Source organism: Sitodiplosis mosellana, unplaced genomic scaffold (assembly GCF_009176505.1).
Source record: "Sitodiplosis mosellana isolate CC-2019 unplaced genomic scaffold, AAFC_SMos_1.0 Smas_scaffold_44, whole genome shotgun sequence".
In the NCBI taxonomy this organism is placed as follows: domain Eukaryota; kingdom Metazoa; phylum Arthropoda; class Insecta; order Diptera; family Cecidomyiidae; genus Sitodiplosis; species Sitodiplosis mosellana.
Window position 1 is genome coordinate 396,821 of NW_022595286.1, and position 18,251 is coordinate 415,071.

At 35.2% G+C, this 18,251-nt stretch overlaps 2 protein-coding genes across 3 annotated transcripts in view; one reads left to right on the plus strand and one right to left on the minus strand.

Annotated features, from left to right (window-relative positions):
- Nucleotides 1–198: 198 nt before the first annotated feature.
- LOC129569802 (uncharacterized) lies at nt 199–3,808 on the minus strand. Its single transcript, XM_055448967.1, has 3 exons — nt 3,650–3,808; nt 1,488–2,040; nt 199–1,388 (listed from the first exon to the last, which is right to left on the minus strand). Exons 1-3 carry the CDS (start codon nt 3,780–3,782, stop codon nt 374–376), a joined length of 1,701 nt encoding a protein of 566 aa, XP_055304942.1. The 5' UTR covers nt 3,783–3,808; the 3' UTR covers nt 199–373.
- A 2,863-nt stretch (nt 3,809–6,671) lies between these two features.
- The window catches only part of LOC129569809 (PDF receptor), a 36,041-nt gene continuing 24,461 nt past the window's right edge, over nt 6,672–18,251 (plus strand). For both annotated transcript variants that reach the window (XM_055448974.1, XM_055448975.1), the window contains exon 1: nt 6,672–7,464. The gene's annotated coding sequence lies outside the window, so the exon portion shown is untranslated. The remainder of the gene's footprint in view (nt 7,465–18,251) is intronic.

The following is an 18,251-nucleotide window of genomic DNA, read 5'->3' on the forward strand; positions in this document are numbered from 1 at the left end:
ATAAATCTGAAGTGTATTCAATACTGCAATGGGTTTCTTTTCAGTGTTCAACTTATAGCAAGTGTTGTTTATTCGATTTGATTGCGCAATTGCCTGGTTCTATTGTAACTGAGTAGCATTTTACGGCAAAAACTGTTTGCAAATGATGATTGTATAATCACTTGTTTCAGACTGAGCATGTAAAAAAAGGCATTTCCATTGGCATTCGTTTCAAATTATTATATTTATTATTACATTTTCAAACCACAATGCGGAGAAATGTTTTAATTTGAATCGAGAATCAATTACGTGTATGTAAAGCAAGACATAATTTCAATTCGACATTACATCATCAAGTGTGTGATATTAGATAACTAAACATTATCGATGGGTGTTAAAAAAAGAAAAAGTAATAAATGGCTAAAAATAAGGCGGTCATTGTAAGTCCAAAGAGTAAATACTGCGAAATGATGATTATATCGTCGTGTCCACGTTCAATGAAGCCATAATCTTTTAGAATTTGTTGTTCAGCTAATTTAGCGCCGCATAACACGATTGGAACACCTGTGCCCGGATGTGCAGACGCACCGACAAAGTATAAATTTTTAAACTGTTCACAGCGAATACTTGGGCGATAGTGTAAAACCTGGGGAATACTGTGTGACATCCCGAGAATGGCACCTTTCCATAAATTAAACTTCGATTCCCATGACCGTGGATCATTGATAATTTCCGTTTCGATAAGCGATTCAAAATCCTTAATGCCCAATCGATTTTCGAGTATTTGAATACAACGATGTCTTGCCCGTTTCACCCATTTATCGATGCAATCATGATTATTGGCTGAAATATGACTCACTGGCAATAGCAAAACCACTGTATCTTTGCCTTCGGGTGCAGCGGTCGCATCGATACGTGACGGTACGTTCACATAGAAGAAGGGATCATCGGAGAGGATTTGTTGTTGGAATACATTATCGAAACTGGCTTTGTAATCTTTGGCCAAGAAAACATTGTGCACATCAAGTTCAAGAACTTGTTTGGATAGGCCCCAATAGAATGATATCGACGATGAAGTCAATGCAGCATGTTTGCCCAATTTTCGCCCATATTTCGTTTCAGGCAGCAAGTTATTGTATGCGTATACCAAATCTGCATTGCACACCACAATATCGGCATACTCTTTGCGGCCATCGTCAAATTGAACCCCTTTCGCCACATTATCTTCGTCGACGATGATTTTCTTTATATTCGAATTGTAATGGAATTTCGCTCCAAACTTTTTCGTTGCAATCTTTTCTAATGCTTCGATAACTTTGTGAAATCCACCGCGTGGATAGAATACACCTTCTGCGATTTCAGTGTACTGAAGAAGATTGAACAATGCTGGCGTATCGTATGGACTCATGCTAAAATGATTAGAAAAAAGGATTTAGTAAAACATTAACCGAAAAAAGTTTGAAACCAAGAAAAAAAAGTCTTTTTTGTTTCATTCGTCGCCAACTCACCCGATGTACATGGTTTGAAATGAGAATGCTTGTCGCATTTTCTCTGTGTTGAAGAATTTTTTTACGCTGCCATAAACGGTACTCCACAAATGCAAACGAAATGCGTTCGGCACGTGTTTTAGTTGAAATTCATTGTACCAATGTTCATAGTTATTTTTCAATGCAATCTCAATGCTGCGCTCATAATGAACATGTGTCTCTTTCATGAAATTCATAAAGTTTACCAGTGTTTTCTCACTTTCGCCTTCGTAACGCTTGATTTCGTTGTACATTTTGGCAAAATTACAACTCAACTCACATCGATCACCGTCACCAAAATATACGGAATAATTGCGTTCACATTGCATCAATTCGATATGATCGGATAGGTTTTCGTCCAAATCATCAAATGTCTCTTCAAATAGCCGAGGCATCAAATATAATGATGGTCCCTGATCAAAACGATGTCCATTCGCATGTAACAACGACAATCGACCGCCACTGTGCTCATTCTTTTCGTACACATCAACCGTAAAACCTCGACTTGCCAAACGAGCCGCAAGCGCTGTTCCGCCTGAAGAAATTTCAAATAAACAAGACAAAAATACACACACAGTAAATAAATGGAAAACCAGAGACTGAAATAACCGGATCTTCTGCCGGTTTTCGGATCTTCTGAACGGAAAAATGCTGCTCTAGTTTTAAATTACGGATCCTGAGAAATTTCAAATGAAACAAAATGCATGCCCAAAGCACGCATACAAAATACTCTTTGATAGAAAATATTACAATAAATTAGGTAAAATTGAATTTCATTACACATCATATCGAAATATTCGCCTCGCTTCAGTCGCCACGGCGACACTAAAATTGTTGGTCAAGATATGGCAAATATTAAATTCGTTATCGCAAAAACTGTTCACTTTTTCGAATTTTTTGTGTACACCTGCATTCTGAAGTTCGTCAGTTTTTCAATGAATTTCGTTGTTTGAAACAGTTCTGCGTTCACAAAATAAATTCTCTCTTTGAAGACTTCGGTTGGAAATCGAAGTTGGATGATTGAATATCCTAAAACACCGATTGTGAAGAAATCATGGCACTAGCATGCACTAATGTGCTGAGTAGGCATTCATATTGAAAGTAACACACATAAAAAAAGTTCAACAAAAAGTTTATGGTGCGATTAGCACAATCAAACCTTTAAAAATGATGCTGCCGAACGATATAAAACTGCAGTTGGTTAAATCCCTTATAATTCCAATTTTTGATTATATGGACATCATTTATCAAATTATGGTGTACATGGTACAAATGGGGAAAGTGATAAGCTTGAAAAACTACAAAATATGTGCATAAGATATATTTTGAACATTAAAAAACATGAGCACATAACCCCACATAGAAAAACACTTGGCTTAATGACATTATATGATCGTCGAACCAATCATATTAGTAGTATGATTAATAAAATAATAATCAAAGAGGCTCCACCTTATCTAAATGAAATAATTTAAATTAACAATAACAATACGAGATCTCAAAATAAATTGATTGTTAATCTACTGAAATCTAATTTTCATAAAACTTCCATGTATATTGGCGGACCCAATATTTGGAATAGTATTCCAGAGAAAATACGCAATATTGAAGATAATGATATTTTTAAGAAAGAAATGAAGAATTATTTATTAAACAAAGATGATAACTAATGATGATTTTATTTAAAACAGAGAGCATTTAGTCAATTTTATAGTCCCTTTTTTCAATGAAAATGTATCGTCTTAATTTTGAAAAACAAAGTAAACAAAAGGTAATAGATTTAAGATAATGGAATTGGCCAATTGGCAGCATGTGTTGGAATCATTGCACGCATATAAACATTATGCAGATTTCATCACCGAATAAAATAAACAATAAATAAATAAATAAATATTGAAAAAATAATTCCCAAGATCGGCAATAAAATTGTATATGAATGATAAAAATCAATGGGAAATATCAAACATTTCTTTTTTTTCCGTACAACAAATTGAATCTTCCAAATACAAAAAAAACTAATCTATAATTCAGAGTTCCGTTTTGTTTTTTAAATTGCAATCGGAATTTCGAATCTTCTGAAAATTTCTTATTTCAGTCTCTGGGAAAACAATTCACTTTGGTTAAAAGCCATTAATTACACTCACCTACGCCACATCCAATTATAATTACCGACTTATTTTCAACGTTTAACATTTTGTTGACTTTTGGTATTTTTGTTGCTGCTGTTTTTTGTTCGTGCGAAACAAACTGCTTGTGACTCCCAATAGGACCGTACATCTTGACTCAACAGACACACTTTAATTACTGTTAGTTTATCTACGATATAAGTTTTAAGTCATTGCCATTTCACTTTGACCATATTCGAACACCAATACATTCATACATTTCTCTAATCACTCAACACAATTGGAGTGTCCGATGCGAATGTGTGTTGAAAAGAAACCGATGGCAATATTTGTGATAACAAATGTTGCCACTTGAATTTTACACCGTGCTCCTTGAATATCAGTGGTTTTCTATTAAAAACAATAACAATGTTATTTGGTAACGCCCTCTTACAGCGGTTTTCGCTTTGACATTTAAACAACGTAGAATACTGCAATTTTGACAGCTCGCGATATTTGATTGACTGCTATGAAAAAACCGCTGTTATGTGTCGTTACATTCAAGGCATCAATGATGCTCAAAACTCACGTTTTACACATTTTTCCTGAACAAAACAATCTGGAAATAAATAGTCTTACCTCTGTAAGACGAACTTTTTCGCACCGTTTTCATAGCGTTCAGCTTTTATTCAGATTTTGCCTAGGAAATTTATAAGAATTTTCAGAAAAAAACAACAGTACGTTCATGTATTTTATGGAAAATTGTATTATGATTCCGAAAATCTTGATGTTGGGTATTCAAATGAAATAAAACGTCTGATTGTCTTTATTGTCATCTGAATACTGAAAAAATTGGAACAAAATGTGACGAGTTGAAAAAAATACAACTTAAAATAACCACATTTTTCTTGACCAAAATCATAACGCGTCTTTCTTTTACATTGTATTTAGTATATGGCAGCCCTTCGAATCTATAGAACCACATGATGAGGGAAGGAGTGATTTGAAACTCTCATACAAAAGCGCGATTTTTAACAAAATTAAGAACAAAAAAATGCAAGAAATTTTGAATTATTATATCGATTTGATACGAAAAAGGTAGGTTAGCGGGTGCTAGGTTATTCCTGGGCCCCTTTATTTTGACGAAATAAATCGAGTGGGAGTGATAAAACCCACCTGGGTAGCCTATTTTGGGTACCTCCCGAACAAAAGTTCGATTTTTTGAAGGTTTTTCATTGGCTAGGTATCCTACGATACATCTGGGGTGGCTGAAAATTTAATGGTTTCCAAGTCTAACGAAGCACAAACGTTTGGTACTTGCAGAATTTCATTTCCTATTCAGGTATTTGAGCAATCGCGCTAACAAATTTTTGCGTACAGCGTACAGCGTACAGGGTACGACACACCCACATTAACATAGCAAAATAACCACTGTATCGTGCTTTTTTGTGTCGAAAATGGATAGAAAAATGGTTTTTCGGGGTACCTAGGTTTTGGAGTGATTACAATACTTTTACTCACGACATGGTCGTGCGAAAAAGTAATATCGGTTATCATGTCTTCTTTTGTGTTTTATCGACGACACGATGTTGTGTTGTATCGACTCATTGCATGAGCATGTCCAATTTTATCGACAGATAAACAATTTATAAACTTTGAACTGCTTCAAGTAGAAAAATGATAAGAATCTGGCTACTCGAATCTATAGTGAGGATGCAATGCAGTCTATCATACCTTTTAGTAGCAATGTTTGTTTTCTGTGGCAATTTCAATAGTTTATGTGTTGTTTGGTAAATAATGCCCTGATTATAATCAATGTTGTACTGAAAATTGATTAGATTTTGTGATAAATATTTACAAAACTTATCAATAATAAAAGAAAAATATACTATTTCAATCATAGACTTTTCATTGAATCTGTGCTGAATAATACAATTCAATAGTTGTTCTTTTTTCATTGCACAAGAACCGGACCATAACAGCAAGAATCAGCACTTTAACTTTTCACCAGTTTCAAAATTCAAATATCTATGAATTGTTCACAAATGGGATTTATACAGTTTTAATAAGCTAAGAAAATGATCAGTAATCGATTTTAGGGGAAACGGGCCTTGGTAAAACCAACTTTTGTCTCCCAGATCCAAAAAAAAATGGACAAAAACTTATGCATTTTTTGTCAGCTCAGAAAATGCTCGGCAGTCAATTTTAGATGGACACTAATTGCATAAAAAACATCTTTGACCGTTATGATTTTGAAAAGTTTATGATAAGGTATAAAAATCTATTATACATCGGACTCCAGATCGGGTGTCACGAAAAAGACCCATTGAACTGTGTAATTAAACGCCTGGCTATTTAGTCAAAATGCTTGGACATGAGACAGACGTTGAGACGTTGACATGCCGACTTTATAATAACAAGATCATGTCACTAAACCAATATTGTCTAACGTGTGCACCGGTCTTGTCAACAGGATGGGTTCACAATGTTGGTGTCGGAATGTTTTAATGTTCTTTTTTTCTCAGTTCTCTCACGAGAGATCACGAGAGATTCGTCCCAAAAGTTTGTAGGAGCAAAAGAAAATAGACAGCGACGACATCGGTATCGCCGGTTGTTTGGACGGAAGTAATCTAAGTAAGAAACATCAAATTGTGTTACTTTGCCATTTGATTAGGTGATGGAGTGGTGGCGTTGGCAAGGGCTTGTAAATAAATTAAGCAATATTTATGGTGCTTTGACAAGCGTGTGATTTCCAAGTACTTCGTTAAATATGCCAACATCCATGCCCGGCTCTAGCCAGGCGAAAAAGGGATGGAGGAGGCGAGCCGATTCAATATGACATACACAAACAGCACAACAACATACGATTAATCAGCATATCCGACAACCGGCGCTAACGCAAAGCACATCACAAACGCACTTTGTGCCGCAACATCGAAAGCGTCCTCCTTTTCGTACGACACTGACTCACTCACTCACACACGAATTTTCCGCTTTTTGTTAAACGGCAAAAAAAGGATATTTTGTATTGAAAATCCACTGCTTGCACCGCATTTCGTTCAGTGTGTTACTGAATGCCGACATCGAAACATCAGCCGGATTTTCGTTCGTGTTCTGTTCACGTGTCAACGTCGAGTCTCCTCTTAACGAAAGGAAAAATATTCAAATTCAATAAATAAGTTAAACGACTCCGCTTCATTTGATAAATGCAATTTATCAATTGTCCTATAAATTTTATGGTGTTACCAACAAAGACATGGCCAAACACAATCAACGCATTCTAATTTAATTTGCATAAAATCTGTCAAAAAGAAATGTTTCCGAATTTATTTTTAATTTGAAAATTATTTGGTTTTTCGATTTGAATGAGTGGTGCAGTTGTTTCATCAAATGATAATTGTGAAAATGACAGACGTTTGCCGAGTTGTGAGCAAAATTTCAATGCACAAAAATCCACATAAAACTACCACAATTTAAAAGTTATTAAGAACCATTTTGCGTCGAATGCTAACCGTTCGACTGCGGTTAAAATTTGTGAAATTTGTTTGAAGTATAGTAAATAAAAGTTTGAGTGTTTCTCGCTCGCTCGCTCGTTGATTTGTTCGTTCATCCTCGTCGAAGTGCAGAAGTGTGGCTTAAAAATCCAGCAAAAAAAATTCAAACACGGCCCGTGGTCAGAACTTTCAAATTTTTAAGTATTAAATTGTTGGAAAACTATCTTCGGTCTATCAAAGTGCAATCGATGTAAATTATCGTCGTTCATTTTCATTGGTTCACATTTTTGTTTAGTCCTTCATTCGTTGCAAGTGCCAGTAAAGACGTAAAACGATTGAAATATTACAAAATGCATTCGAGTAAGTATCGATTGAGTGAATCATCTACTTTTTTTTGTCAATGTGATGAGGAACAAAGTTTTTTTTTTAACCGTTTTAATTCCAAGCAATAATTGCGACACGAGAAGAAGACGAAGAAGAAAATGATATCTATGTTGGAAAATTACAGCAGACAACATAATATTGACGCATTAAAATTTATTAAAGTGACAAAAATTCGCAGAATCTGATTGCTTTTCGATTTTATTCTGATTTAAAGAAAAAGCCTTTGATAGGAAGGAGAAAAGGAATACATATCGATTCATATGTGTTTCTTGAAAAAGTTTTTCCAATAAACGATTCCATGTCGTCGAATTAATTCTGAGTGAGTATAGATTGTTCGAATGGAACGATGTCACAACACATGACTTTTACTTTGAAGCTTCAAAAATGATTGTTTGTGAGCGATGAATTTAATTCGATTTGAAGAGCGAGTCGTTGATTTTATCACAATCCTAATTTCAAAATGTCGCCAACGTAAAATTTTCTCTTTGGTATGAATTCCGGGTAATTTATCGAAAATAACTCTCGCTTTTGAAATAAACTGGCTCAGTCAGTGAGTCAGAGCCTAGGGGGATTTAACTACGTGAAAACTTGTAAAAAAATTATATAAATGCGCACGAAATTGTTTCATTCACCAGAGAACTTGCATGATTCCACTCAGTTGGCAAGTTCCGTATTAAAACAACATGCGCGAACTTGTGCGAGTTCGTGTGCAAACATGAAGCTGGACGACGCGCACACATCAGTCGTTCCATTTATTATATCTATCTTGATTAACTTTTTCTTCCAACACTTTCTCCAGCTCTTTAAAAATATTTCCTTTGTCCATTTTATAATTATATAAATCTTTGAACTTTTGGAAAGGATGTGAAAAATCTTTATACACGTAAACAACCGATTTTTAGTTTGAAACGCGTTTTAGTTGTCAAATAAAAACTTGAAAAACGCGCAAAACCATAAACAAACTTGTGTAAACTTGTGACCGTGCGCGTCAGTACGTACAACGAACGCGTCGAACTTCCGCGAATCAAGCAAACTGGCAGAAAACATGCTGAACTCGTAAGAGTTAAATTCCCCTAGGTCAGAGCGTTGGTGCCGCAGTAGATATTCATTTCTGTGGCTTATGATAATGTGCATTGTGCTGGATCAAACCAATGAATATGAGAATAATTAAAAGCAATTTTCAAATTCTTCCTAAAATTCCCCGCTCAATTTTTACCCATTTCGCCCAGAATTAAGAAATAAATTTATGATGAATTCACGAGAAAAATGCGGAAAAATTGATTGTTCGGCTGAAATGGGTTATAATGCTTCAAAAATGAGTGAAGTGATTTCTAAAAACCAAGTGTACATGTCGTTCGCAATTCCCCAGTGAACGAAAAGTGTACTATTCACCATCGATGTTGATCGGAATAAAGTGCTAATTGCGGTTAGAGTTTGTGGTTCGATTTTGACTTGATTAGCGTGTTGATGCGTACGTTTTTCCCGCAATTACTAGTTTACATCGTTTAACATAAATCACCGAATTTATAGATGATTTGACCAGTGGCACATGGCTTCCAATGAACTCACCGACCATTTGTGCATACACCCAAAAGAACCGATCACGTTATCAATGCACAAGCACATGCCAATAGACCATAGATAGAGGACGTTTAGGGAAAAAACACATTCCGCACGTTGTTGTTGAAATGAGCATAAAAGATTGTCCATGTGATTCCATTCCAATGGGACTGAATGTTGACTTTTGACAAAAACACTAGTTTTCTCTGGCTTCTTCGTCTTGTACTCCCTCTCCCTATCTCATTCCTTCTCTCATCCTTTTTTTTAAGAAAGGTCTTTTCCCTTCATTTTTCTCTCAAATTGAGTCGAGTCTCGATTTAAATGCGATGACCACAACGACGATGGTGACAACGATTTCATGTGGAAATTTTTTCAAAATGTTGATTGGGAAGAGCAATTTTGCGTTTCGTTTGGTTCTTCTTCGAGTTTTCAATGCAAAATCCATTAATATCAACCAAATCAAATTCACTGTGGGGAGGTTGATTCTTATTTTTGAACGAAAAAACCGTTGTGTACACGTTTGAAATCCAATTCCTATGTGTTGTTTGTTAAAAAGGTTGTTCGTTAGCCGTCGTATGTATTAGGTAACCATAGCGATGCAAATTGCAAGTGGACTTACTTAAATTAAGTGTAAAAAGGAGTTTTCAGTTCATGAAACTGATTTATACATCTGGATATCCTATATATATATATATATATATATATATATGTGAAGTGTACTGAACTTTACGAAACGCGTGCAATTTGTTGTTATGATAAACAAAGCAAATATCAAACGCAGTCATGGAAGTTTACCTGCTGCGCTGGTATGTTCGAGCGTCTACAAAAACAACATCATTTGATCGGATCAAAGCTGACTGACCATAATTATGTCAATGATGATTGATGAAAAACATTGACGCGTCGGCTTTGCAAGGTATTCACGTACTGCGATAAAAGCCTATATAAAGAATGTTATTATATTTGACAATATTTGACTCGATGTCAATGACGATGTGGCAGCGCCACCTATAGAGATTCCTTATTAAAATAAGTGGAACTATTGAGCGCGTGCACCATATAGCCTTTGTCCCTTTGAAAACGTTTACCAAAGGTTATCCTGGACCGTTTACTATAGACTACTATAAGCATTTCCATCTTGGTTGTATGACTGCTTTCGTTTTCATGTTCCTACTATTGTGATTACCTCATAATTTACGAAAAGAGCCAGGTTTTTAACGAGGCGAGAACTGAAAGTTATCGAAAGTTGCTGCTACTATTGTTCATTATTTATAAAAATTGTAACAGTCTTTTACTCTTTTCCGGCCAAACCTCTAACAAAACCCACATTATATTCAGCCAGAGCCTGGCGGTGTTTAATAAAATAAAATAAAATAAAAATGTTGAGATTCTAATGAAAAATCGGATCTAATTTTTGGGTGAAACCTATTACCGAATCACCTCAAATGTTAAATTTTCACAGCAGCTTCTCCACCTTCATTACGCCCTTGTGCAGATTTTCGATGTTTTTTTGAAGAAAAATTAATAAAATACTTCCCGCGAACTCCGGAAGGTATTTTGGCTACCGGTTCAAGTAAAACTTTGACATCTCTTTGAATTTAAAAAGAAAATAGATTGTGAAATATATGACAACTTGCAAGCGAAGCAAGCGGCATTTGTTTTCAATCAATCTGCAATTAATCGGACTAGGAAATGATTTATGGTCTTTTATCTCTATGGGTGAGATTAAGAGTAGTGTATGTTTTTTTGACGATCTTTTGATAAAGTAGAGTATGTTTCACTCTTGGGGTTTGGTGATTTTCATTTTAATGACACGATAAAATCAAATTAGTATCAAAAACGGCCATTTTTGGTTAATCGGTTATTACTCCGGTCTGAAAATTTCTTTACTTCGCCGAAAATTTACCCGACCACGAAGCATTTTTGGGTGATTTCTTATGTTTTCAATCTCTCTCTCTCCCTCTCCCTCTCTCTCTCTCTCTCTCTCTCTCATCGATGTCAATTCAAGATTCAGTCACCGCTGGAAAACATACTTATTCCAATACAAATTCTGAAAAACAAACACCAATCTCAATCTCACCCACATATCTAGCAATCAAAATTCCGGTAATCGTACGAGGATAATTTATTCCAAGTCTTGAACGATATTATGCGTACAGCGACATATTTTATCACCAAAAACATACAAAAATATATGCCTAAAAAGCCTCTGAATTTTCACCTCTTCTGAAAATGTGCAGACAAAACAAATCGCCCACCCTAAAAATCCGGAGTAGATCTTTTACTTCAGCTCGTTTTCCATTTCGTTTCATTAGAATTAAACGAAATTGAGTTACAAGGAAATAAAGCTGCTTTGATTAGCACTTTGCCTGGCAGTATTCAACGGGAATTCCTTAAGATTCCGTAGAAACCCTCCCAAAATCCACGATATTATTCATTAAAATAAAATCCAATATGGAAGTAATAATTTTACACAAAAACATAATCAAATTCAGTGATACTAGTAGATTAAAAGAACAATTAAGCGATGGGTTTTTATGGATTTTCTTACCGCCTTACTTGTGGGTATTTAATCATTCTTTGAATGCAGTGAATTGGAAAGGAGGCAAAAATTTGTTTGCATTTGAGACGTATGGTAAAATTAAATTAATCGCAAAATTATTCGAAACGTTATCTGTTTGCTACTCATTACATTGTCGACTTGAAAGAGTGGAGAGGGGAGCGAAATTTTGTGGTGGAAACCGTACAATCATGACAACGTCTAATCCGAGCTCAATATTTTGTATCCATATGGTAAACATGTCTCGTGGAATGGAACCTTTTTCATAATTCGTCGAATCGCAATACCAAATTTCAGCACTGATTCGAATGGCTTAACTTTATTCAGAAGTTTTTAAGCCATCGAGCTCAATGTAGCGAGTTTTCAAAGCGCTAATTGAGTTTCTATTGAGAGTTTCAAACTCCCGAAAATGCGCTTCCAAAGATGAACAGATCGGAATTGTCGCCAAAAATTTCCATCAATTATAATAAGGATTATTTGATTGTACTGTAGTCAGATATAATGATTGAATGACCTTTGCCCATTAATGTTTCATGAACTCTTTAAGACGTTTGACTTTCGCTTCATGCTATTTGTATTGAGCAACAGGTATCCTCTCATCGTCGCTCAACCTTATTGTCCATCGATTATTTTTGGGTACAACAGAAAATATACGATACACATATGGTCAAAAGCGTATACTATTGTCTGCAAACAGTATCCTTTGAATGCATTCAAAGGTACACATGTGTATCAATGTGTATTCGTCGAACCATGTATGGAAAAGAATAAACCTAATTGGCCATAATCGCATCAACAATGGAATTGGTTACCGCGTTGCCATTGAACATATCATTATTCAACAGTTAATGCAGAACTTATGCAAATCCTATTTGAATTTCAATTCCTTTGTATGAATTGATTCGATAAAACCGCTGAAATTCATGGTGGATAGTTTGAAAAGTTGGACTGAGATTATTTTCGAAACACGTGAACACAAGATTGCGAACTGATTGGGGGCTGTTTGAAAATCGATTATAAATCGCAAGTTGGGAGATTCGGTTTTTGGTTGGATAAGTTTAGCTGGAAAATTAAAAAAAAAAATAGGTTCAAATAGGCTCAGTTTTAAATTGTGGGAAATATACAGGGTAGTTTCACCGAAGGATTAGAAAATTGAAGAAACGGACAGGTTCGACTGTCGATTTTAAAATTCGATTGAAGTTCGAAATTCTGTTCAAATTGGACTTGATGGGAAAATTTGGTTAAAATCGAAAATTCTACTCAAAATTCAAATTCAGTCGAAAATTTCCACAAACAATCACATGATCCTGTTTAATGTTTTCTATATGTCTATTGATTAGGTTGAAAGAAAAATTGACGTAGACTTTGAAAATCATGCAAATAACCAAAGAAATCTCAAACTTTCTTCAAACGTCGTTCTTCCCAAAAACGTTTGCAAACTGTCTATTTTTATGTTTCGGCTACATTCAGTACACATCTTAATTTAATTTACATCGATTGTGCATGATAAATATTAACATGCTTGGAATATAGCAATTTGGGCAGTGTGCTCGACGAACACTGTTCGTACACCAGCTTTTGGCTTAATTTCAGTGCACATTTTGATTGGCTTGGAGCTTTATCAAAATGGCACATGTTCTACCGCATACGAAACGATGATATGCTCAATTTATTGACATTTAACTTATTGGAGCTAAAATAACAATACGAAAAACCGTCGAATGTTTGGAAGTAATTGACTTGGTATAGATATAAGATATAGAAAAATGCCATGAGCGGTCTTTTGTGCGGCTGATGTTGTTGCTGCTACTGTTTGTTCTACTAGTTGCTTTTGTTTGGATTCTGGTGCAATGTGTATGTGCACCTAAGAAATCCACGTGATATTCGGTGTGTATATGCTGATTTTGGTCGCTATATACGCATTCTGTTTGCTTTTCTTATAATGTTTGCATATTTTGACTATTTTTGCTCACAATTTTTGCAAAGTTTTTTTTCAGCGAAAACCACTCTCTTTCACTTAAACTCTCTCTCTCTCTCTCTCTCTCTCTCTCTCTCTCTCTCTCTTTCGCACTCTATCATTCTTTTTCTCCATTGGTCTCACTCTGTCGATTCGCTCACTTTTCGGTCGGAACAATGAAAAAACCCGTGCGGATATTCCGTAGACGTAAAGTAAAGTTAGTATTCATTTCTTTTTGCTCGAATATGTGAATGGTTTGAAGCGAAAATGTTATACAGAAAAGTTGAGCTGAAAAATGTCAAATGAAAAGGGATAGCTATATGTATAGTTCACTATAGTTTTCTATACAGTTTACTATATAGCTATCCCTTTTCCGCTCATTCATCATCGACATTTTTCCGCTCAACTTTTCTGTACAACATTTTCGCTCCAAACCATTCATATAGCGCCCACATCGACATCAGCTCGATCACAAAGGCATACAAAGCTTCCACACAGGTCTCAAAGTTAGACTGCTAAAAAGAACTTCCCTCAAATTGGATTAAAATCAAAAATTCATCGCTTTGCTGCAGCTACCACATCAGCACGTGACGGAAACCATGTTACGGCCATTCATGAACAAATGAGAACGCGTTAAATTTGTTACGAACTGACTAACTCACCGTTGAAAAAACTTACTTTTCCCTAAAAATAGAGGAAACAATCCATATTGTGTGTTGAAATTCTTTTAAAGGAAGACAGATTCTCTTTGAATGAGATTCAATTCAAAAGGACGAATTTCGTTTGAAGTGATACACATTGCGAATTTTCGTCATTCTTCTACCCAACGCAAAGTCATGATATGCATGTTTGCGACGCAAAAAGTTTCCATGTGAGTTACTGTGTGTTAAAAATAGCCTCTTCCTTCGAAGAATGACAAATATCCGGAATCGTAATATGTTTCAAGAGTGTCCGTCGTCCAAAAGTTTCTATATACCTATTATTTCGCAATTTTACTTTTCAAGGAAATAACGTTCACATTGGCGAAAAAAATGCACGTTTCAATCAAAAATAAATAAAAACAATTCTATCGAATTGACAATGAGAAACTACTGTTTTGATTGATTTTATTTATTTTCATGTCTCAAGCGAAAAAATTTGCATACACCTATCGAAAGGGGCATGCAAATTTTGTGTGAGAAGCCCGTCAATCAATTCGCGTGAAACCGAGATATTGCATCGGAAAAAAATCAAATATTTCGGTTTGGCAGTAGCAATAAACAACATTTCGTGTGTTATTTTCATACCCTTGCGATGTAGCTCATTATTATGCGCTGTCAGCAATCAAATAACTCTGTGTAATGCCCGGGTAATAGCTGTGTGTGTGTGTGTGTGTGTGTGTGTGTGTGTGTGTGTGTGTGTGTGGTTTTTGCGCTGTTTGCTGATACGCGGGTGGATTTCGCAGAATTTTAAATATGCAGAGAGCTTTTTTTCTGGTGCGCAATCCAACAGATCGGCATTAATTTTTGAAAATGTGTATGTTTAATGCAGATAAAATCATTAGTTGACAAAACCAATTGCTCCAATTGTCTCTAGAGATGATCCACTGGCAAATGCTTAAATGCAATGGGATTTCCTTAATAACGTCGATTAAGTCTCGTTTTTCTGCTGCTTTGGTAAATACATTTGATCCGATTGCAATTGATACCCGTCGGATATGTTAATACGATTGAGAATATATCAAAACAGCAGAATAAATCATTTGGAAAGTGTTGTTCGCGCAGAAATTTATCCGTCGCTGAGAACTTCCACAAGGCTCTCGAGTGTTGACTCTTGAACAAAAAGCAAATCTACGACAACAACACAAAAAGTGACGAACATTCGTTTTTGCTTGCACTCAAAATTGGAAAAATATGAAAAGATGAATACATTTTGCACAGTGTTTATGTCGTAGACGATTTACTTTTGCTTGATTTCGCTTCAACCTCGATTATTCGCGATTTTTTGACCACAGACTTGCCAGTGCTTCACATTGCCGACACTGCCAATGCCCTAACATAAGAGAAAAAAATGCACTGCAGAAAGAAAAACTTCTACCCGCCTCAATGACTTGTTGGGGGAAAAAAAGTCGGAATAATTGAAGCACTTCAGGCAAGTTTCTTCAATAGATTCGTTGTTGTAAAGCGAAAAACTCATTGAGCACCACTTTTAGCTACTGAATGCTATGTGTTTGCTCTTTGGATTTGATTTTTATTAAATATGAGGGCCATGTCTCCTGAGTCTTGTGCCATTCTTTCTCTCGTTTAATCACTTTTAATCTCTGCTGCAGTTTTGAATGAGTGACATTTACATTTGATTTCCGCATTTCGATACAATTTTACATTGCACCTGAAGCTTATTTAGTTTTTTCACATTTACGGTTTTGAATGAATGGTTTTTTTTTCGTTTAAATTCATAAAAAGTGCCGTTCTTTTTCGACTGAACACATTTTTTGGACGTAAAAACTTTGAATTAACTATTTTGGTAGTTGAATCGGATCTACCGGATTTTCCGACAACGTCCACATTGCTCGATCTCTCTTCAGCATAGAATGTCAATAGTTCTTTTTTTGCTTGAACACTTAAAATTGTAAACTCCAAACTGTGAATGCTGAAAAAGTTTCGAAAACCGCAAAAAAAACGGAATAAATTGTCGTCGTTATTTTGATTGGAAGGAAAGTTTTCGAAAGATTATCGAAGCAATCATGGACTCATTGCTAAATTACGCGTATTGATTTGACCTACTGAATTTAAGCTCCGTTCAGATTCAAATCCCGTGTGCAAAAATATTCACTGGCTAGACACTAGGCAGTCGTCCGATTCAAAGATACACATTTAGAGAGAAACGACATGGATTCATAAAAAATTAAAAGCTGCTGCTGCAATAAATCGATGAAATCAAAAGTCATGAGAAATCATCTACAGACGACTGAAGCTGAGAAAGCATCCAATCACATGAAACATCACTTTTAACCAGAGAGTGTTGTTTTGCTGCTAAGCAGGCCTGAGCTGAGCTGAATTCACTGATTCAGGTGCCTGAAGAGTGATTTTAACGCATTCTCGCTGCAAAATTTTCATTATTTGAAAATATCACCCTTACCAAACCCTTACCTTGGTTAGTAAAATTGAGAAACATCGTAGATCATTACAAGCAATGAGAATTTGACACTGTGAATACGTAAAAATAACACTTCAGATCAGCAAATTCAGCTCAGCTCAGATCTACTCAGCAGCAAAATAGTTTCGTTCAGTCAATCGTTTTTCTCACTATGGAATGGTACCGATTCGACAGACAAATGTATCTCTTACCTGCTCTTATCTAAAATTATAATTGCAAATGTATTTTAATTGATGTCACTCAGGAGCAGTGTATCTGAAGAACTGATGGGTCGACATCGATAAAATCTACAATCATTTCCACGGAGCCATCGAATGAGTTTGTGAAAGCATTCCATTGAACATTGGAAAAATATAAACACAATCTGGCAAAGCTTCTAAAAGTCCGAATATAAAAAAAAATGAATGAAGTATAACAAAAAGTCCGAGTAAAACGAAAAAAAAAAACTTCTTGCAAAGCGTAAAAATAATGAAATTTCGAAGTAAATTACAATTTTTCGCTTTGATTAAACAAGGTCGATCAAATTGAATAAAACGATAAAAATTGTACTGGATAAATTGAAGCAATTTAATCATTCCTCATTCTCTAGAGACGAAAATGGAAAAAAAAATGTCGATGAATCCGACTAAACCAAAAAACAATTCTATTAAATCGTACAACCCACAAACCGATTACTGGATGCACTGGATGCATTTGTAATCTATTATTTGAATTCACAAATATCACAATCATAACAATTGAATTTGATCCGAAGAACAAATCCACTCGATAATAACATATAGTTGTGCAGAATGGGGCAGAATTACGTAATGAAATTCAATATGCTATTCAACTAAAACAGTTGATGTGATCCAAACGAAGGTTTTCTAGCGAACTTATGCTCATTTTCACCGAGTTGAGCGAAAACTGTATATAAAAAATTGATCTGCTCCATCGAATTGATGAAAAAAACAAAAAAACAAAATCCAAACTAAATGCATTTGGATTTATTTTCGTTTTGTTTTTCTAATTTTCACGATAATTTGGGATATCGCAGCTTCATTCATTATTTTCAAATCCATGATTATTCTTATCATTCGGTCGTCAAAATGGATTTATGCATTTTCATTTCGATGCTTAATCGAAACGATTCATTTTCGATTTGTGTTCAGGCACAACTTTCGTTTTATTATCGGTAATAACATCAAAAATGATTCATTTTCATATTTATGATGATGCTTGAGGCCATTGGTATACTTTGGTGTTGCAACTATCAATAAAATGCTCGAGTTACAATGGAATAATGCGACAAAAATGGATATAATTAAATGAAAAGAGAATAGTTGTTGAGTAGACGGGGCATTTTTGAATGCCAGCGTATTAAAATACAAGCACAAACAGCAAAACGCATGACTAGAATTGGAAAATCTTTAATCTCTTCTTTTACAATCAAGTGCTGGTTCCTATTTGGTTGGGGGAACAGTTATCATAAGCCACAACCCTTTTCATTTCTGCATAAAGCGAAAAATATATCGAAAATTTCGATCCAATATTTAAAGGAGGATTATGTGA

Excerpts from the sequence above, each read along its gene's own strand:
- LOC129569802 (XM_055448967.1), bottom strand. The coding sequence starts at position 3,782 with ATGTACGGTCCTATTGGGAGTCACAAGCAGTTTGTTTCGCACGAACAA. Across the intron at positions 2,041-3,649 it reads TATAATTGGATGTGGCGTAG|GCGGAACAGCGCTTGCGGCT; the intron begins GTGAGTGTAATT and ends AAATTTCTTCAG. Across the intron at positions 1,389-1,487 it reads TTTCAAACCATGTACATCGG|CATGAGTCCATACGATACGC; the intron begins GTGAGTTGGCGA and ends TAATCATTTTAG.